Source organism: Miniopterus schreibersii (assembly GCF_964146895.1).
Source record: "Miniopterus schreibersii genome assembly, chromosome: 16".
NCBI lineage: Eukaryota > Metazoa > Chordata > Mammalia > Chiroptera > Miniopteridae > Miniopterus > Miniopterus schreibersii.
In genome coordinates, this window is record NC_138116.1 from 42,754,383 (window position 1) to 42,772,423 (window position 18,041).

Sequence of the window (18,041 nt, forward strand, 5' to 3'; positions counted from 1 at the left end):
TTCTTTTAAAAAATACAGTCTATTAAAAAAACAGTTAACCATACAACTCAAGTACCGATCCCATTCTTCCATTAAACACGGTGGGGGGGGCCCTGCATCGCTCTTCTCTCTGACACTAGTTAACCCCAGCCCGTCGGGCAAGGCACAGAACTTTACCACTGGAAGTTCTTTCATCTTTCAATGTCTTGGTTTCCTCATCTGAGAGATAAGAAAAATAATACCAGCCCTACTTTCCTCACTGAGTTGAGGTGAAGATAAAATAAAGCACGTGGAAGTGTTTAAAACCAGGCAGCAATCCAGGCTCAGTGTCTCAGCTCTCAGCGGTGCCAGCAGACAGCTGGCCGCGTGGGGCCAGGTTCCCATCACAGGCGTGCGGGAGGGCATGCCCTGGGGCAGGGGATTCGGGGCCATCGGGAGTTTATCTGGCTCAGGCACTTTTCAGATTCTCCAAGGTCTTTGTTTGTTCCTCATTTCACATATTTTTTGGGGGGAGGGCGAACGTTAGTTATTTTCAAAGGCTCAGACAAAGCCTAGGTTCCTTCCAAACTCAACTTATAAAAATGTTTCTCCAGATTTAAATAACCAGAGAAAATATCAACAATAAGAAAAAGTTCCTCCTTTGTAGGTAATTTGATTTTTTTCTTGCTCCCTTTAAGGTTTTCTTTCTCTTTGGCATGCTGCGGTTTCATCATGTATACCTACGTGTGGATTGCCTTTTATCCTGTGAGGGACTCACTGGACTTCTTGAAATGGTAGGTTAAGCTCTTTCTCATTCTGGAAAATTTTCAGCTATAGGCTTTCAAATATTTTCTCTGCAACCACTTTCTTGTCTCCGTTTTCAATAAATGACAGGAAGAGTAGACAAAAATATCAGTGAAAACATAGAAAATTTAAAAATATGATTACTAAATGACTGAGAGGAAAAAAATAAAGGACTGTTCAACAACTGTAGAATTCCTTTCAAAAAGACATGGGACAGCCTGGCCAGTGTGGCTCAGCGGTTGAGCACTGGCCTGTGATCCAGGAGATCGAGGTTCGATTCCCGGTCAGGGCACAGGCCTGGGTTGCGGGCTCCATCCCCAGCAGGGGGTGTGCAGGAGGCAGCCGATCAATGACTCTCATCACTGATGTTTCTCTCTCTCTCCCTCTCCCTTCCTCTCTCTGAAATCAATAAAGACATATTAAAAAAAAAAAGACACAGGACATTCTCTAAAAAGTTTTGTGATCCATAAGGCCAGCTGCCCACACCTCGTATCTCACACGCTCCCTCTTTGTTCTGCGGCGAGGGGGGCTGAGCCCAGGTACGCCTGCTCCTTGGATGTCTGCGGATTTGTGCACGGCATCTGCAATTCTTTTTAATTTTACTTTATTAATCCTCACCCAAGGATATACTTTTATTCATTTTAGAGAGAGGAAGGAAGGGAGAGAGAAGCATGGATGTGAGAGAGAAACACTCATCAGTTGCCTCTCCTACGCACCCCAACCAGGGATCTAACTGGCAGCCTAGGTATGTGCTCCACCTGGAAATCGAACCCGCAACCCTTTGGTGCACGGATGACGCTCCAACCAGCACCTGCAGTTCTTCTTAGATACCATCCACTTCCCCTGCTAAGTTGCAGAAGCCTTTGTTCAGATGAAATCTTACCCAGACCTCCATAAACAAGAGACAACAGTGGGGCTGCTCTGGATTCTCTAAGACAGTGGTTCTCAACTGGGGACAGTTTTTTCCTAGAGACATTTGGCAATGTCTAGAGACATTTTTATTGTGACGAATGAGGGGGACTGCTATTGGGTAGAGGGGGCGCTATTTAGTGGACAGAGGCCAGGGATACTGCTAAACATCCTACAATGCAGAGGACAGCCCCAGTGACCTTTGGAGTTAGCCAGCCCCAAAGGTCAACAGTGCCACTGTTGAGACACCCTGCCCTACGGGAGCAGGAACTAGCTGTTTGGCTTCTTGCCAAATCCCCAGTTTACAACAGAGAGCAGGCGCTCAATAAATATTTGTTCAGTGAAGGACTGAGGCAGGGGTTGGGCCCAGGACCTAGCCTGCTTGACACTCAAAGACACCCCCAAACCTCCTGGCTGTTTTCTGTAGAGGGCAGAGTTACACTTTCCAGAGCTCCACCCTGTCAGCTGCTCTATGTGATCCTCTCAGGGCTCCTGCAGTGAGTAGGACAGACAGCTCAGCATGCATCCGACAGACTGGGACCACACAGAGCCCAGTTCCTTCCAGCACACTGTGCTAATGGCTGCAGGGCCAGCTCTGGCCTTGAACAAAGGAGAGCTTTTGGCATTAGCCCAGCACAGCCGAGAAACTACCTCCTCATGACTTAGCTCTGTGCTCCTCACTTCTAATGTGCTGTCCACACTCTGGTCTGGGCAGGGCACTTGGACCCTCCCAAGATTTATGCACCTGCCACCAAGTAACTTCTCACCTGCTGCTATTAACCCCTCATTCCGCCCATAGGGACCATGGGTATGTGTCATGAGAAGCTGAGTGGAAACCCATATTTAGCTTGATTATGGGCACTATGTCCACACTGGCCATGGTGTCAGAATGGCCTTGTAATTCTATTATCATACTAAGTGCAGACCAGAGAAATTATTCCCAGTGCACTATGATAACTTGAGAGTTTCATTAATATGTTAAAGATCTTTTAAAAAAGGATTTCCTTGTTTACAAAAATTAAATCAATTCTAGATTACGCTGACAATAAAGGTGCCCTCACTCATCTGAGGGAATGTGAGCAGTTCAGAGAACAGGAAGGAAGGACAAGCAGCTGGAAGCAGTTAAGAGTTGCAACAGTTTGGGGTGAGCACTGTCTGAGGCCTGTTCTAGTTCTTGGGGTTATAAAGGTGCCATGGAGCAGTTCTTTCCTTCATGGACCTTACAGTCTAGTTCACAAGACAGGCCTGTACTTTACAGTAACACATGTCACAGGCGTAGGGCACACAGCAAATTCTGTAGCAATCCCCAGGAGAGCTGAAGAAGTCAGGGAAGGCTTCTTGGAGAAGGCAGGCTTGAGGGAAGCCTGGACCATAAATCACTTTTCTGGGACACATACTTGGGAGACTCTTTTGAGAGCAAGAATGGCATACAGAGCTCTGTGCCCTGAGATCTTCCCTGGATTTCAGAGCCAGGGCCTGCAACAAGGTCTAGGAAAGAAATCAGGCCCCTCGGCAAGGACCAATCCTGTTCACCAGTGTCCAGTCCTTAAAAAAGGGCCAGATCACAGAATCCAGTTTAGAGAGACAGGAGTTTATCCTACAAGCAGGAGTTACTGGGGAGATCAGCTATTCTTACACACCGAAGCAGGGGAGGAGAGAGAGTATTTGGGGGCTGGTCCCAGGACACCCAGGGGTATTACAGCACATTTTGCAGACCTCACTGTCTTACTTCAGCCTGGTCCTAAAGACCAGCTCTGTCTACGTATTGGGGCTTTGGAGTCCTAAGAAGTTCTGACTGTGTGGGTTGGGCAGTCAATACGGCAGAGAGTTTGACTAAGCCCATGGACAGAACTCTCTGGTTTTCCCACTCGGACCCCCAGGAAAAAAATAGGTGGGAGGTGTGGACCTGCATGCTACTAGTGACCATTTTTCCAGCCAGGAAAAAAAATAAAGTCAATGCACAGAGCTGGATAGAGACGAGTTCTGGCAGTGCGTCACCACGTGTACGGGATTTGGAGTGAGCCAGTCAAGTGCTCTTTTGGCATTAAAACAAAGAGAGCTGACTGCTAAATCTTCTGTCATTAGAAAACAAAGGCGGTCTGGCCAATAAATTAATGAAAATCTGTTCTTACGAATGGTCTAATAATCAGTTTGCTCAGCGAATCACCACTGATAAAAGCCTAACCTATTCTCTGCAGAAGGATTCATCTTTCATTGAGGATTTATCAAAACTCTAGTTTTTATATGACTGGGGCTTTAAATGGTCAAATTTTAGGTATTAACTCATAAAGGATTATTATTATTATTTTAGAAGTGCACAGTAAGCCTTCTAGGCAGGCTTAAACTTGACCACTGGTGAGGCCCACCCAGCGGATCCTGGGAGAGCTGATGGGTGTTCCCAGACTTGCCCACCTCTGCAGGTAAATGTGAATCTCCGCTATTGCTCTGACGGTAACTCAAATGTTTTCCCTGTAGTGGGTGTGAATTTATCCTTGTGTTTTTTTGAAACTAAGGCTTAAAATTCTAGTTTTGCCACTTGCCGAACTTGGGCTAGCTGCTTGGCCTCTGTAAACCTCAGCTTCCTTGATGTAAAATGAGGATTGTAACATTTACCTCTAAAGTTAAAACAATACTCTAAATGTGCAAATGCTCGGTAACAGGTTAGGGCGAGGGTTAGAGGTGGGATCTGTACAAATGAGAGTTGCAGCTTGGGCTCCTTGGGGACCTGAGTTTTTAGGTGGCAGAACAGAGGACATAACTGGAAAAACCTGTGCCTCTGAGTGCTGATAGTTTGGTTACTTAGTCTCACAAAAGGTGTGTTGTCATCAGGAGGTTTAAGAGAGCACTGAGGGTTTGGCCTCTTTTTAGCATGGCCCTGGAGAAGGGCTGGAAGTGGGAGAGTGGACACAGGAAAGGAGTGAGTGGGGCCCCAGCTCTGCACCCCAGGAGCGCGTTCCCATACCAGGTCGATGTCATTCACTTCCACGTGCCGGAGAAGGACGCTGGCCACGTGCTCTGTGTCCCACTGCGCACCTGGGTCATCTGGGAAGTCCCTGGAAGGAGGAAGCACAACTTGAGCACCGTTTCTAACCAGGTGCAAACTTCTCCTAAGCTCTGGGGGTGGGTGCTAGTCTGGCGACAGGAATTGCATGGGGGGTTACCCTTAATATCACATTTGTGTTGAAAGAGGTAAACTTTAGAAACAGCACACAGCTAGAAATCAATGGCCAATTCCACAGAACACACTGGGGACTCTGGGCTCGCTGCTGAGGGGAAGAACACATCAAGGGGACAACAGTTTGTCACAAGTTGGGGAGACAGATGGTATCAGCCAACCTGACACAAGACAGAGTGACATGCATCTTTATAAGAGTAACAGTAACAGTAACAGTGCTTTAACTGAAAAAGTACAAAGTGTGCCACTTTGTTTAACCTTGCAGACATCCTTTACAGAGTCCTAACAGATGAAGTTAAGTAGCTTGCTTGAAAGGTTGTTAAAGTTGGGTTTGGACCAGGTTTTCTAACTGCAAAACCAAGATGTTCTATCACTAGGGAGCCAGCACCACGCCACCCGCAACGAGGCCGCACTGCATCGCCTGCCTCAGGAGCGGAGGTCTCTGCAGGCTGTTCTGCACCTGACCTGTCTCCATTTCCCACACCACAGACCTGTCTCCTCTGTCCCGTTTTGGTGCCTGGGTCTGTGGCATCACCTGATATGAGGCCAAGGCCTCAACTTGAGCCCCCCTTTGAAGATGTTATAAACAGACATCCATCGCTCTTTGGCAACACCCACAACATGACTGGAAGGACGCAGGCTCTCTTTGCTCCCCATCTGGCAGGCTGCTATAGCCTCTCTATGGACAAAGGCCCTTAACTGACCCTCTTAGAACTTTGGTCATAGGAGAGTGAGTCTCTGAAGGTTTCTCAGCATGAAAGTGGCACTCCCCTCACCACTAAGTAATTAGTTACTTCTATTGCTTCATTGCTACCAAAGCCCTAGGGTGACTTCTGTGGAGGGCAGCTTTAGACTTTTCAAAGCGGCGTCCTGTTAGCCATTCCACGTGGCTCTCAGAACGCACCTGCAGTAAGCAGGACAGGCAGCTCAGCTGGTGGGGGACAGAGAGGGAGAAAGTAGAGACTGTACAAGTCCAGCCCTACTCCCCGGAAATAGAGCTAAATACGGCATGTGGAACATGACCTGCTGAGCTCAGGCTGCTGAAGGAAAAGAGAGACACAGGAATCAGGGAAAATACCTGGGTGTGAAAACAGCTGCACACACACTCCTGGTGGGAGCTCCCTGTAAATGTATCCAGGCATCATTTTGGAAACTGAGTATACCAATAATAGTCACATGGATGGAGAAGCAGTCTAGGAAAAAGGGCAGGACAGTGGTTGGCCAAGCCTACTACCTCCTGGTTCCGAAGTGCTGAAAGACGAACCCAGGGTGGGAAAGCCCACTGTGCCTTCCACTTATCTGCGGAGACTTGGGGTCTGCTGTCCTAGGGCACCTCACTAGAGAGAGGAGCCGGAGTGGGTGCAACCCTGGGCCATTCCTTCAGCGGCTCTGCCCTCTCACCGGGGAAAGGGAAGCCAATTACTGAGGGGATTTGGGATCGTTTACAAAATCGGATCCACCCGGCATGGGCGCACTGCTTTTGTAATGAATTCCAAACTCCTCTCCGGAAGGCGTTCAAGATTCTTCGCAATCTATCTCCAATTTTGACACACTTCATTTCTCTTTGAGAGAGCAAATGAGGTGACACATGTGAGAAAGCATTTAAAAACTGTAAAGGCTATGTAAACGTCAACGTAGTGGCAGTTACTGATGCATTAGCCTAATTTAGGCCCTTAAAAGGAACATACAAGAAACCCCCTTTCTTTCCTGCTCTGAAGTCCCTTGCAGAGCTCTTTGCTGACTGCCTATATCAGCGGTGAGTGGTTTCAAAGTGGGGTGTAGCCCCTCCAGGCGATGTCAACATATAAGACGATTCATGGAGATAAAGCAAGAAATCACTAGAATGTCTATTTATATGTTTTTCTATCTGTTTAAATTTCTACTTTTTAAGCTATTTTATATCATATATTAACAGAGTTTAATATGTATACAATTTAAATAAATAAGCTCACAAATATGGAAATGCATATCAAATTTTGTTTCTTTTTGTCTGGGGATTATGATGAAAAATACAGGGTGGGGCAAAAGTAGGTCTACAGCTGTTTATAAGGACAATAATGCACACATTAATAAATAATAAAGCAAGAATGAACTCTGTGTTCTGCATACTCACAGCTCTGAACCTACTTTTGCCCTACCCTGTATTTGGAGATCACTGGTCTAATCTACTCATTAACAAATGTTTGGAACTTTCACATTTTATTTTACTAGTGTTTTGCACATATCTGGCCGAGCCAAAGGCTGTTATACCAGCCAGACTCTGAGGGTTGAAACATACAAGTAAGAGTTTTGGAAGTTAGCAACTTTATTAAAAAAATAAGGGGCAAAAAAAGTGTAAACTGCAGAGGGCAGGAAAGCATCCCAATGGGATCACCTTTCCTCAAGGCAGGAGAACATAGTTTGACACTCGGAAACTTCAAACAGGTAAGTGTAAAAAACGTAACTCCTTCTAGGTCAGCTGCTCACTTGCCCTTTGCCTGAAGCTCAACCCTAATCAACTCAAGGCTTGGGCCCAATGATAACCTCTGCAACACTCCTTTCCTCCCTGATGGAGGAACGCTCATGCCTTAGATAAACACGCTGGCAGGATGTAAACAGGAGTGTTGTAAGGGACAGCGGTGAACGACCTCGGGGCCATCTTCCTCTGTCCTGTCCCTCTTGCTGGCTGGACTTTGTATCTGACAACTAGAGGTGGAGTTGCCATCTTGGTCCATGAAGTCACCTTAGGAGCGAAGAGCAGACACAGCAGAGTGACAAAAAAGAGCCCCGGCCCCGGGGACTTGCGGACCGCACCCATCACGCCAGGCTCACACAGCACCTCTTCCTGCCGCAGTTATGGGGTTTTCCATCATTTGCTGCATTACCAAATCTTGATTGATAGATGACACACATTTTTAAAGTCTCCATTTTATTGATTATTTGGGTTTCCAATTTTTATTATTGTAGTAAGGTTGTACGAACATCCTTATACATAACTCTGTATGCATCTCTCACCGTTTCCCTGGGACAAAATGATAGAAATGTAACTTCTGAGTCAAAGGTGGCGTGAAGAGAACGTGTACAGATCTCCCTCTTAAGGACCCTGTTATGAAGAGTCGATGGAAGGCCTGTTAACTCACAAGAAGTGCAGCCTTAAGGGGGTGTTTTCATTGACTGAAAAGGAAAGACTCATAAGTATAACTCATATGAAGAGCTGATTCTTCTAAAAACCTCAGGGGCTTTTATACCTACAGTACTTTCTTATCCCTATGAGCTCCCTGAAGAGTCCAGTTCATTTACTTCCTTTTACAACTGGAAAGGCCTGGTTAGAAGAGAATGAGTTGGGGGGGGGGGGGACTTACCAGGCTCTAAAGGGGCCGGCTGACGGAATATAACAGGGTACACATACTGTCAAGACTCCAATTTCATCTTATTAACCAACTTTCTCCTTGGAAAACACACGTATGTAAGTCAAAGCCAATATGAAAGTAGAAGTCAAGCCTCAGAGTAGTTAAGCGTTAGATTTAAAGAAAACCAGGAATCACCCTCCTTATCTGACTGGAAACGTGAGCCATGCACAAGACTTGCTTCAGCAATAGACAGATATTCTAAAGCAGCTCCTTTGCGGCTGGCTACTTTCCCAGATCTGTATAGGCCTACAGGCCTACAGGGAATGGTAATAAAGTCACCGAGCCTGGAAACTTTCTTTAATTATTAGCAGAGTCCTCCATGGTTTTTACTGCCGTGCTAATGAAAGAATATGGAAATCTCTCAGATGCTGTGTGCCTGGGTAAGTTTGCTAAGATGTAAAGCTGAGCAACTCTTTCTGGCTGAAACAGATGGATATAGTGGGCTGACACCAAGTTTTGGCCAAGTAACGCAGAAAGGACAACTCTGAAGAATTGAGGACCAGGAACACAAGGGGCTGCAGCAGGCCAAGGGCTGTATGGCCCTTACTCGATGTGCTTCCCTTCTTTTGGGAGAATTCCAGTCTGTAGAGCACTCTCAGCTCAGAAATGAAACAACTAAATCTCTGCAAAATTTGGCAGGTAACCTTGTATTTAGACTTTCCAATTTAGAGACCTGAGATCTTTCCACTAAGCCTTCACTCATCTCAAATCAATCAGGTGGTGTGTCCTGATGAGAAGCCAGTAATAGACGACTGGAAATAAAGGCAGAACTTCCAAGGTCCTTCACAAAGGAAGTGTGAGGACTGTTAAAACATTAGAAAGGTGGCCATGGCTGGGTATCTTAGTTGGTTGGATCATTGTCTCAATATGCGAAGGCTGTGGCTTCGATCCCCAGTCAGGACACATGCAAGAATCAACCAATGAATGCATACATAAGTGGAACAACAAACTGATGTTTCTCTCTCTCTCTCCTTTGCTCTCTCTCTCTCTCAAATTAATACATTTAAATTAAAAACAAACAAACCACACCCCACACATTTAAAAAGTCTATTAAAGATTGTTTAAAGAAATAGGTATTGCCCGGCCGGGCATGGCTCAGCAGTTGAGCATCGACCTAGGATCCAGGAGATGGAGATTCGATCCCTGGTCAGTGCACATGCCCGGGTTGCAGGCTGGATCCCGTCGGGGGCATGCAGGAGGCAGGTGATCAATGATGACTCTTTCATCATTGATATTTCCATCTCTCTCCCTCTCCCTTCCTCTCTCTGAAATCAATAAAGATATATTTTTTAAAACCCCCCCAAAAACCCCAGGTATTTTACAAAGCAAGAAATGTAAGCTGCCAACATCCAATTTTCAGAAGGAATCAAAGAAATGCTAAATTAAAGCAGGACATCTTGTGGAGAAAGGCTCAGTGAAGGGAACTGTTCTAGACTTTTGGTGGGAGTTTAAATTGCTACAATGAGAGGGCAATTTGGTTATATGTGACTATTTGTACCCTTTGACCTTATCTTTCTAGAAATTTACTCCAAGGAAATAATTGGAGAAGCCTAAAAGTCAAAGTCAGCTCAGGCAGAGATGCTAGCTACTTCACTGCAATTCAAGGGAAGGAGGCCTGCAGTTCTGTGGCTCTGCCACCAGGGAGCAATTTCTCCGACTTCCGGTATTGTGGCTTATGAAACATGCTAAAGATAGTCCGGGGGCATGTTCAGAGAAAAAGTAAAGAAAGTATAGATATACCCAAGGTAAGGAATGGTAATGCAAAACAAAACAAAAAACCCTCAAGTTACTAAAGTTTAATTTTGCTTTTGACTTCTCAGTCTAAAACAATGAGACATGTAAAGAAGAAAGAAATGTATTTAGAGGAATTGAATTTTGAAAGCAAAATAAATTTGTGAGGGGAATTCTAAATATAGGGCTCTGAATGTGTCCTATCCTACAGATGTCCTAATCCGGGTTTCCCAGACAGCAGAGCCTAGGGTGCATTCGTATTTTATTGGGGGGGTGTGGCCCCTGGAAGCAGGGGTCACAGAGGGAGGGAGAGCCCACACAGGATGCTTTATCAACTTCACCCCTGCATGGGCATTGGCTGCATGATCTCACCGGACTGTCTGAAAGTTGTATGAAAGCATCTTAGAACTGCTCACCTGTCCAGGAGAAAGAGCTATTATCTTCATAGGGTGTTAACTCTCCAAAACTTTAGGGTGGAGCAGGCTTGGGCACCCGAGTCTCTGAGCAATGGCAGAGAAAACCCAGGGCAGAAAGCAAGGGGTGCAGCCTGGCCGGGTGTGACTCAGCGGTTGAGCATCGGCCTAGGATCCAGGAGATCGTGGTTTGATTCCTGATCAGGACATATGCCCGGGTTTCGGGCTCGATTCCCAGTTGGGGGCGTGCAGGAGGGAGCCCATCAATGACTCTCTCATCACGGATGTTTCTCTCTCTCTCTCTCTCTCTCTCTTTCTCTCTCTCTCTTCTTCTCCCTTCCTCTCTCTGAAATCAATAAAGTTACATATATTAGAAAGAGAGAGAGAGAGAGAGAGAGAAAGAAGAAAGAAAGAAAGAAAGAAAGAAAGAAAGAAAGAAAGAAAGAAAGAAAGAAAGAGAGAAAGGAAAGAAAGAAAGAAAGAAAGAAAGAAAGAAAGAAAGAAAGAAAGAAAGAAAGAAAGAAAGAAAGAGAGGAAAGAAAGAAAGAGAGGAAAGAAAGAAAGAGAGGAAGGAAGGAAGGAAGGGGTGCAGACTGGGCCTGAGGTGAGCAACTGTCAGATGGTACCAGCCTGACCCCGATGCACAGCCGTGGCTGGGAAGAGGGATCTGGAGTGGCTCACAACACCCACATCCAGAGCAGGGCTCTGAGAGAATGAATCACTGCACGTGGAACCCATCTGGGCACCAAGCCTGGGGCTTAAGGTTAGGGATACAAACACAAGCCCTCTCCAGGGTCCCTTCCCTCAGGAAGCTTCAGGCCCAGTGGTGAGCTTCGCATTGCTGCAGAATGTGAAGGATTTGCAGGGGGAAGGAGAGGGCAAGGGCTGAGGGAAAGATCACCAGGCTGGGGTAGCAGCACTCCTTGGCCATGGCAGTGCCATCACTCAGTGGTTGTCACAGGAAGCACCTTACGCAGACAAGGCCCTTGGTCTGGTTCTGAAGGCCTCTGAGGAGAATGAGAGTGTTTGGAAGCTATCAAACACCACAGAGAAAGCCGGCCCTTGCTAATCTTTTGGTCTGATAACTACAATCCTCACAGGCCCTGCCCTGGGGTGTATTTAGCAAACATAGTGTTAACACCGAGAGCAAGTGCCCCAAACTTAGCCCTGCCCTAGACCTTCGTGTTCAGTAAACAAGATAGACGGACAGCTTGGAGGGTTCATAAACATAACGTTTGTTTTCCTACTGGCTGAATGTCCTCACATGCTGACCTTTTCTACACATTCTAATGACTCACCCTGGCTGGCACTCTTGAGAACCCTGTCCGTAGTCATGGAAATGCTGGGTTAAAATCTGTGGGTTGTCAGTTCCTTCAGTCAGAGCAGTCACAAGGCCCTGGCAAGGAAAGCCCCCTTCCCTCCTCTCCCGAGCTGGGAAAGCCCCGGCCTCCCCGGCGCAGCCCTGCAGGGAGAGGCTGGCCACACGGAAACTGCCGCCGCAGCTCCACCAGGGTTGGGTAATCGCTTATCTCTCTGAAAGCCCAGTTCCACTTTTGCACACTGCACCCTGAACTTTCGAACAGAGGGAGCCGCTCGCACACCCTTATTTGGTCTGGCGGCTGCCAGGCCCAGCAGGAAGGTTCAGCGCCCCTCCCCCACCCACCTCGGGCGCTTTTCTAAACTTGATTACTTCCTTTGTCGTCCGCGGCGGGCAAAGGTCACTTGAGTTCATTGAGCACAGGCCAGCTGAGAGCGTGGAAGATTACCGGGCCGAGCAGTCCCGCGGGCCTCAGGCTGCTAACACCCCGAGGGCCGGGCCGGTGCGAGGCCTCGGGGTCTGAGGAGCCGGCCGCTGACCCGCGGTGGAGACCAGGAGGGCGCCGAGGGAGGTCTAAGCTGCAGGGAGGCTGAGGAAGCGCCGTTTATTCTAAGGCAGAGGCAGGCAACTCCTGGGGGTGTCAGGACCACCGATGACCGGCCTAAGATGCAGGAAAAGAAACACAGTGGAGGCAGACGTAGAGGAGAAAGGAAAAGTCAGAAAAAGTGAGAGAACTGAGAAAAGGGGGGCCCGCCTAGAAAGCAACAGGCCGGGCCCTACTCGGGTCAGCGGCCCATCTTCCAGCAGTTGAGCAGCCCAGACAAAGGCCAAACGTTCCAGGAGACCTTTGTCCACATAAGGCTTAAAGCGCCCAACCCCAACCATAAAGTGGGTTTTCCTTTCTCATAGGACATGGAAGGGATCTGCAAGTCATGGCTGTGAGGGATTAGGCCGAGGTCAGCTACAGGCCTGCGCGGCCCCAGAGATGCATTTCACGTGACTGCAGCAAATAAGCCTGTGGAGCCTGCGAAGTTCACGTGAGAAAGCCTTCTGTAAAAACTGCCATTCTGCCCTAGCCGGGCAGCTCAGTTGGTCAGGGCGTCATCCCACACACCCAAAGTTGTGGGTTCAACCTCTGGTGGGGTGCGTGCAGGAGGCCGGGTCCCCTCTCCCTTCCTCTCCCTAAAAGGAATCAATGGAAACACACCCTCGGATGAGGGTAAAAGAATTCCCAATTTGCCCCCTCACTCAGGGGCCCCGAGAGAGAAAACCTGTTCCGCTAGTCGCAGAAGGCACAGACTCTACCTGCCCCCGGGAACCTCAAAAATGTGCCCTCTTCCCTCTTATCCCACTCCTTTTTTATTTTGTTAATCCTCACCGGAGGAAATGTTCCCATTGATTTTTTTAGAGAAAGGGGAAGGGAGAGAGGGAGAGGGAGGGGGAGAGAGAGGGGAAAGGGGGAGAGGGGGAGAGAGAGAGGGAGGGAGAGAGAAAGACTGATGTGAGAGACACTGACTGGTTGCCTCCCGCACACGCCCTGACCTGGGCAGGGGATCGAACCTGCAACCCAGGGACGTGCCATTGACTGGGAATAAAATCTGTGACCCTTTGGTGGGCAGCCGAGGCTCTGACCTTTGCGCCACACCAGCCAGGGCCTTCCCCCACTCTTGACAGAGAGGGTGGTGGTGGGAATGGGTTTGCAGTACTCTCGGACGCGTGAAGACAGAGAAGGAATCTCCTAAGCAGGCTGGTAATGTTATTTGGAACAGAGGAGAGAGGGGCAGCATAGCCTTTGACTGGTCTCTGACTCTTCTGTGGCCTGAAATTTTTGCTATGTTATTTTTCTCTCCACTCTCCACCCCTTTTATTCAGTAGCAGTATTTCTCCCTCTTATTTTCAGCGCCAGATATGAGAAAGGAGTGATTGCAGCCAACTGTTATGAAAACATTGGTTTGCAATATATAACCCCCCTTCTTTACTATGGACCCCAAACTGACTCATTTGATGTGCTTTTGTTCTTTCTTTTTTTAATATACCACCACCAAGACTGGGTGCAGGGGGCAAGGGGAAGAGACATGAAGGGGAAGAGCGCAGGAGGCCAGAAGAGGAGGAATGCTATAAGCCACAGTCAGAATGAGCTGTATTTAATTTAAAAAGAGGGGAGGGATGTACCCCACTCATGACACAGTAATGAGGACACACAATTAAATCTCATAAGGATGACTGAAGGCTTTCACTGTGTTTGACGTCATGGAAGACATAAAAAGTGGAGTAAATCAGTGTTGCCACAGCCCAGCCTAGTCCATTGGGCAAGATGGTGCAAGGAGTCATTTGAACTAAAGTGCCCTACCCTGACCTATGCGGCCAGCAGACACGGAGAACACCAGGTGACGATCCCACAGGGCTTTCTCCACGGAGCTAAAAAACATGTGCTGTCGACTGGCACATTGTCAAACACTGGAAGGGGGCACCACAGTGCACCTCTCTCTTTTTCGGTACGAATGCTAGATTCAGCTATCTCAACTAGCAGGAAGGGGCTCTTCAGCTAGGAATGCCAGCCCCACTTCACTTTGTCTTGAACTATATACACTGTTCGTAGTAGCTACAGCAATGCTATGCTCCTTGGGGTGCCAGGTGTATGAGGCATGTCCTTGGAGTCTAGGCTGTCAACACTCACTTCCTCTTTCTTTCTCTCGCCACTTGCACACACTTCTGGCGGCTTCAGAACCACGTGAGGTTTACTGTTTTCCTGTGATGCTTCTAGGGCAGGAGTGGGGAACCTTTTTTCTGCCAAGGGCCATTTGGATATTTATAACATCATTCGTGGGCCATACAAAATTATCAACTTAAAAATGAGCTATGAAAAAAGTTCCTAGATTTATTGAATTTCAAATCCTGCCTGCGGTTGCCTTGGCAGGGCCAGACCCAATGATTCTACAGGCCGTATACAGCCAACGGGCCGGATGTTCCCCACCCCTGCTCTAGGGTTATGTCTTGCTTTGTGTTCCTGTGAAACATTCTGAAGAAATTATTGTAAGATCCAGTCATGACAACGCTATCAAAGCCATTCCAACAACATTCAAATTTGTTAAATATGCAGTTATTTTCATACAGTGAACAAGCTTACTTCTGAGGTACTCATGCACCTGGTCTGTTTCTATTGCCTGTTTTCCATATTTAAGTCCCAAATTTTGATTGACAGTCTCTAGTCATCATATATCGACCACCATGGCTGAATTTTACAGCAGAAGTAGAGATGATTTGAAAAATAGAAAAGATGTGTCACTGGGATCTTCAGGTTCTTCAAACAGTTTTGAATGCCTGTCACAGGGCGTGGGCCATGATGTCACACGGCTGAATAGCTCCTTTCCTGCTGCTGTACACAAACGTGCTCCAGCTGATTGGACAGAATTCTGCTGCTGCAATGACCTCCGTTAGCTCTCCCATGTTGGCAGGCTTGATGTCCACGTTATTAAAAGGCCTGTCTGTGATTTCCAGATGCCAAGGATTAATCCGCAAATCATCTGCAGATAAATGTTTCATCGTCACTATCAATGGAAATTGAGTTGATTGATATGTATGAGCATTGGCAAATGTTCTTCATGGACTGGCCTCAACGTGAGATCCAGGGCCTAACCACTGGTGTGCAGTAGGATCGCTACACCTCCCACCTTCCTCTTTCAAGTTACACCCTTCTGGTCTTCTGTCCCTTTCGCTGATTTTCTATAATTTTATTGTTTTATCATTGGTAGGCAATAAAAACTGAGCAGCATTTTTCTGGGGTAACCACCTAATTTTGTTGATCTTTTCTTCTATTTCTAAACTTTTCTAGTCAGACTCTGGTTTGTGGCTCTGAAAGGTGCTGTACACTGTATGTTCTCCTCGCTATGAGACTGGGTTCTGTTCTGCTCCTGCTGAAAGATGATCACTCTGCCGCCTTTATCTCCTGTTGCTAGGAATTCTCCAGAATGATTAAATTCTACTGTAGAAATTATACCTGCTTCTGCTACACCATCATCTACTGCTTCTTTCACCTGAGAAGAACACCACTGAATATGGTTCCCTCCTCCAGCTTCTGCCAGGTTGCACTGCAAATGGTGACCCTGCCAGGTTCCTGGGGGGCGGTGTGTGTGTGTCTCCGCTTCACAAACTCATCCCCCTGACACACACCTGGGGATGGGGGGCGGAGAGGGTGGGTTTGGGGTTGGGGGCGGGGGAGAAGGGAGGCCAGGTGGGCAGATGAATGAGCAGGAGGGTGAGTTTCACTCCGGGGCTCCCCTGCTTTTGCTCTTTCTCCAGCAGAGGTGGTGGCAGTGGCAGGGGCAGGTGACTCCTAATTTTTTTTTTTTTTTTAAATATATCTTTATTGATTTAAGAGAGAGGAAAGGAGAGGGAGAGAGAGAGAAACATCAATGATGAGAGAGTCATCGATCAGCTGCCTCCTGCACGCCCCCGACTGGGGATTGAGCCCGCAACCCGGGCATGTACCCTGACCGGGAATCGAACCCCGATCGCCGGGATCCTAGGTCAACGCTCAACTGCTGAGCCACGCCCGGCCGGGCATGTATCTGGATGTGGGCCTCTTTGGGTTCTTCTTGCTTGGGATTTTCTGTGCCTCCTGAACTTGTGTGACTTTTTCTTTTACCAGGTTAGGGAAGTTTTTTGCCATTATTTCTTCAAACAGGTTCTCTAGCTCTTGCTTACTTTCGACCTCCTCTGGTACTCCTATGATGTGAATATTGTTACATTTCTCATTGTCCCACAGATGCCTTAACTGTCCCGTTTTTTAATTGTTTTTTCTTTTTGGTTCTCTGATTGATTTTTTTCTATCCTGTCTTCTAATTTGCTGATCCAATCCTCAGTTTCCTCTAATCTGCTGTTTATTTCTTCCAATTTTTAATTTAATTGTTTATTTCTACTATGTCATTCTTAATTTCGTTCATAGTTTCCATTCCTTTTCTCATGCTGTTAAGCATCCATATGATTAGTATTCTGAACTCTATATCTGATAGATTGCTTATCACCATTTCATTTAGCTCTTCTTCTGGAGAATTCTTTTGTTCTTTCATTTGGGGCTTGTTTTTTTGTCTCCCCATTTTGACTGCCTGTTTAGATTTGTTTCTATGTATTAGGTAGGTCTGCTAGGACTCCCAGTCTTTTGGATGGTATCTGGTGCAGGCCAATGTCAGACACTCTTTGTGACTGGCCTTGAGTACCCTGTTTTAAGTTTTGTGCATTCCACAGCTTGTGGTTCCCTCTGCTGGGGCTGAGTGTGTTTGGACAGGACCAAGATCTGCTTTTCCAAGCCCTGGGTCCAGAAGCAAATCAAGCAAAGGCCTCATAGCTCATTTTTAAGTTGACAATTTTGTATGTCCCCAGAATGATGTCATACATACCCAAATGGCCCTTGGCAGAAAAAAGGTTCCCCACTCCTGTACTAAAGCATGCTATGGGCGTAACAAATTATGTGTCATGGGTCAGGATTACTGATGAAATGTCAGAACAAGGCTGTAAATAACAGATGTCTAGGTGTAGTCCTGACATCCAGTTTTAGGAAAGAGCATTGTTTTCTATCCTCTCTAATTTCTAAACTCTCTCTCTAAATACTGGGAATTTATTTTATAGGTAAGGCAAGAAAGCAGCAATTTGACATTCACAACCTATTATAGGCTAAAGACAAATGACAGAAGACAAGAGGCTCACAATAGGTAAATGGTGAAATAGACTTTCACAAATGGCATAAAAGGGAATGGGTTCTGGGCCTCTTGTATTTTATTTGGAAACCCTGTTTAGGGTCATACCTTATAGCAGGTCAATTATTCTGTTTATTGAATCACAAAATGTTAGTTGTGAAAAAGACCTTAGGGATAATCTAACGTGACACCCTATTGTCTTAAGAGAAGAAGAGAATCAGAGCACAGATGTGCCTGCCAGCTGTCACCTCATGAGACAGGAAGTGGAGCTGGGCCAGGTTATACAGTCCCTGGGAAATTCCCAATTTCTGAATCTAGCTCCAGGAGAAATTATAAAATTCTCTAAGATGACTTATAATTATATTAATTTTAATATACTTTATTTAAAAAGGGAATTCAATAAATGTTCTATGATATCTTTAGAATCTATTCAAGAAAAAGAGATGTTGTTAAATTGAGCAATCATGAATAATATGTTACAACTATAAAGAGGTTGAGAAATAACAGTTTACACTGGACATAAGTCCAAGGGAGAGGTTATGTCTACTTTTTTTGGGGTAACTTCCAAGGATAACCTAGCATGTTTTTAGGTAGGTGACTGATAATCATATAATGAAAAACATGCCACATAAATTCACCTCAGGTTCTACT

The 18,041-nt window shown here is 46.6% G+C and overlaps 1 protein-coding gene and 1 pseudogene across 2 annotated transcripts in view; both read right to left on the reverse strand.

Moving 5' to 3' along the window:
- PIGL (phosphatidylinositol glycan anchor biosynthesis class L) overlaps positions 1-18,041 on the reverse strand; it is a 60,587-nt gene that overhangs the window by 13,830 nt on the left and 28,716 nt on the right. The window contains exon 3 of the mRNA XM_081161032.1: positions 4,634-4,724. Within this exon, the coding sequence (XP_081017158.1) occupies positions 4,634-4,724 (91 nt within the window). The remainder of the gene's footprint in view (positions 1-4,633; positions 4,725-18,041) is intronic.
- LOC308568756 (serine/threonine-protein phosphatase 2A 55 kDa regulatory subunit B alpha isoform pseudogene) lies at positions 14,243-15,240 on the reverse strand (annotated as a pseudogene). Its single transcript has 2 exons — positions 14,647-15,240; positions 14,243-14,446 (listed from the first exon to the last, which is right to left on the reverse strand). The product of its transcript is annotated as a serine/threonine-protein phosphatase 2A 55 kDa regulatory subunit B alpha isoform pseudogene (transcript).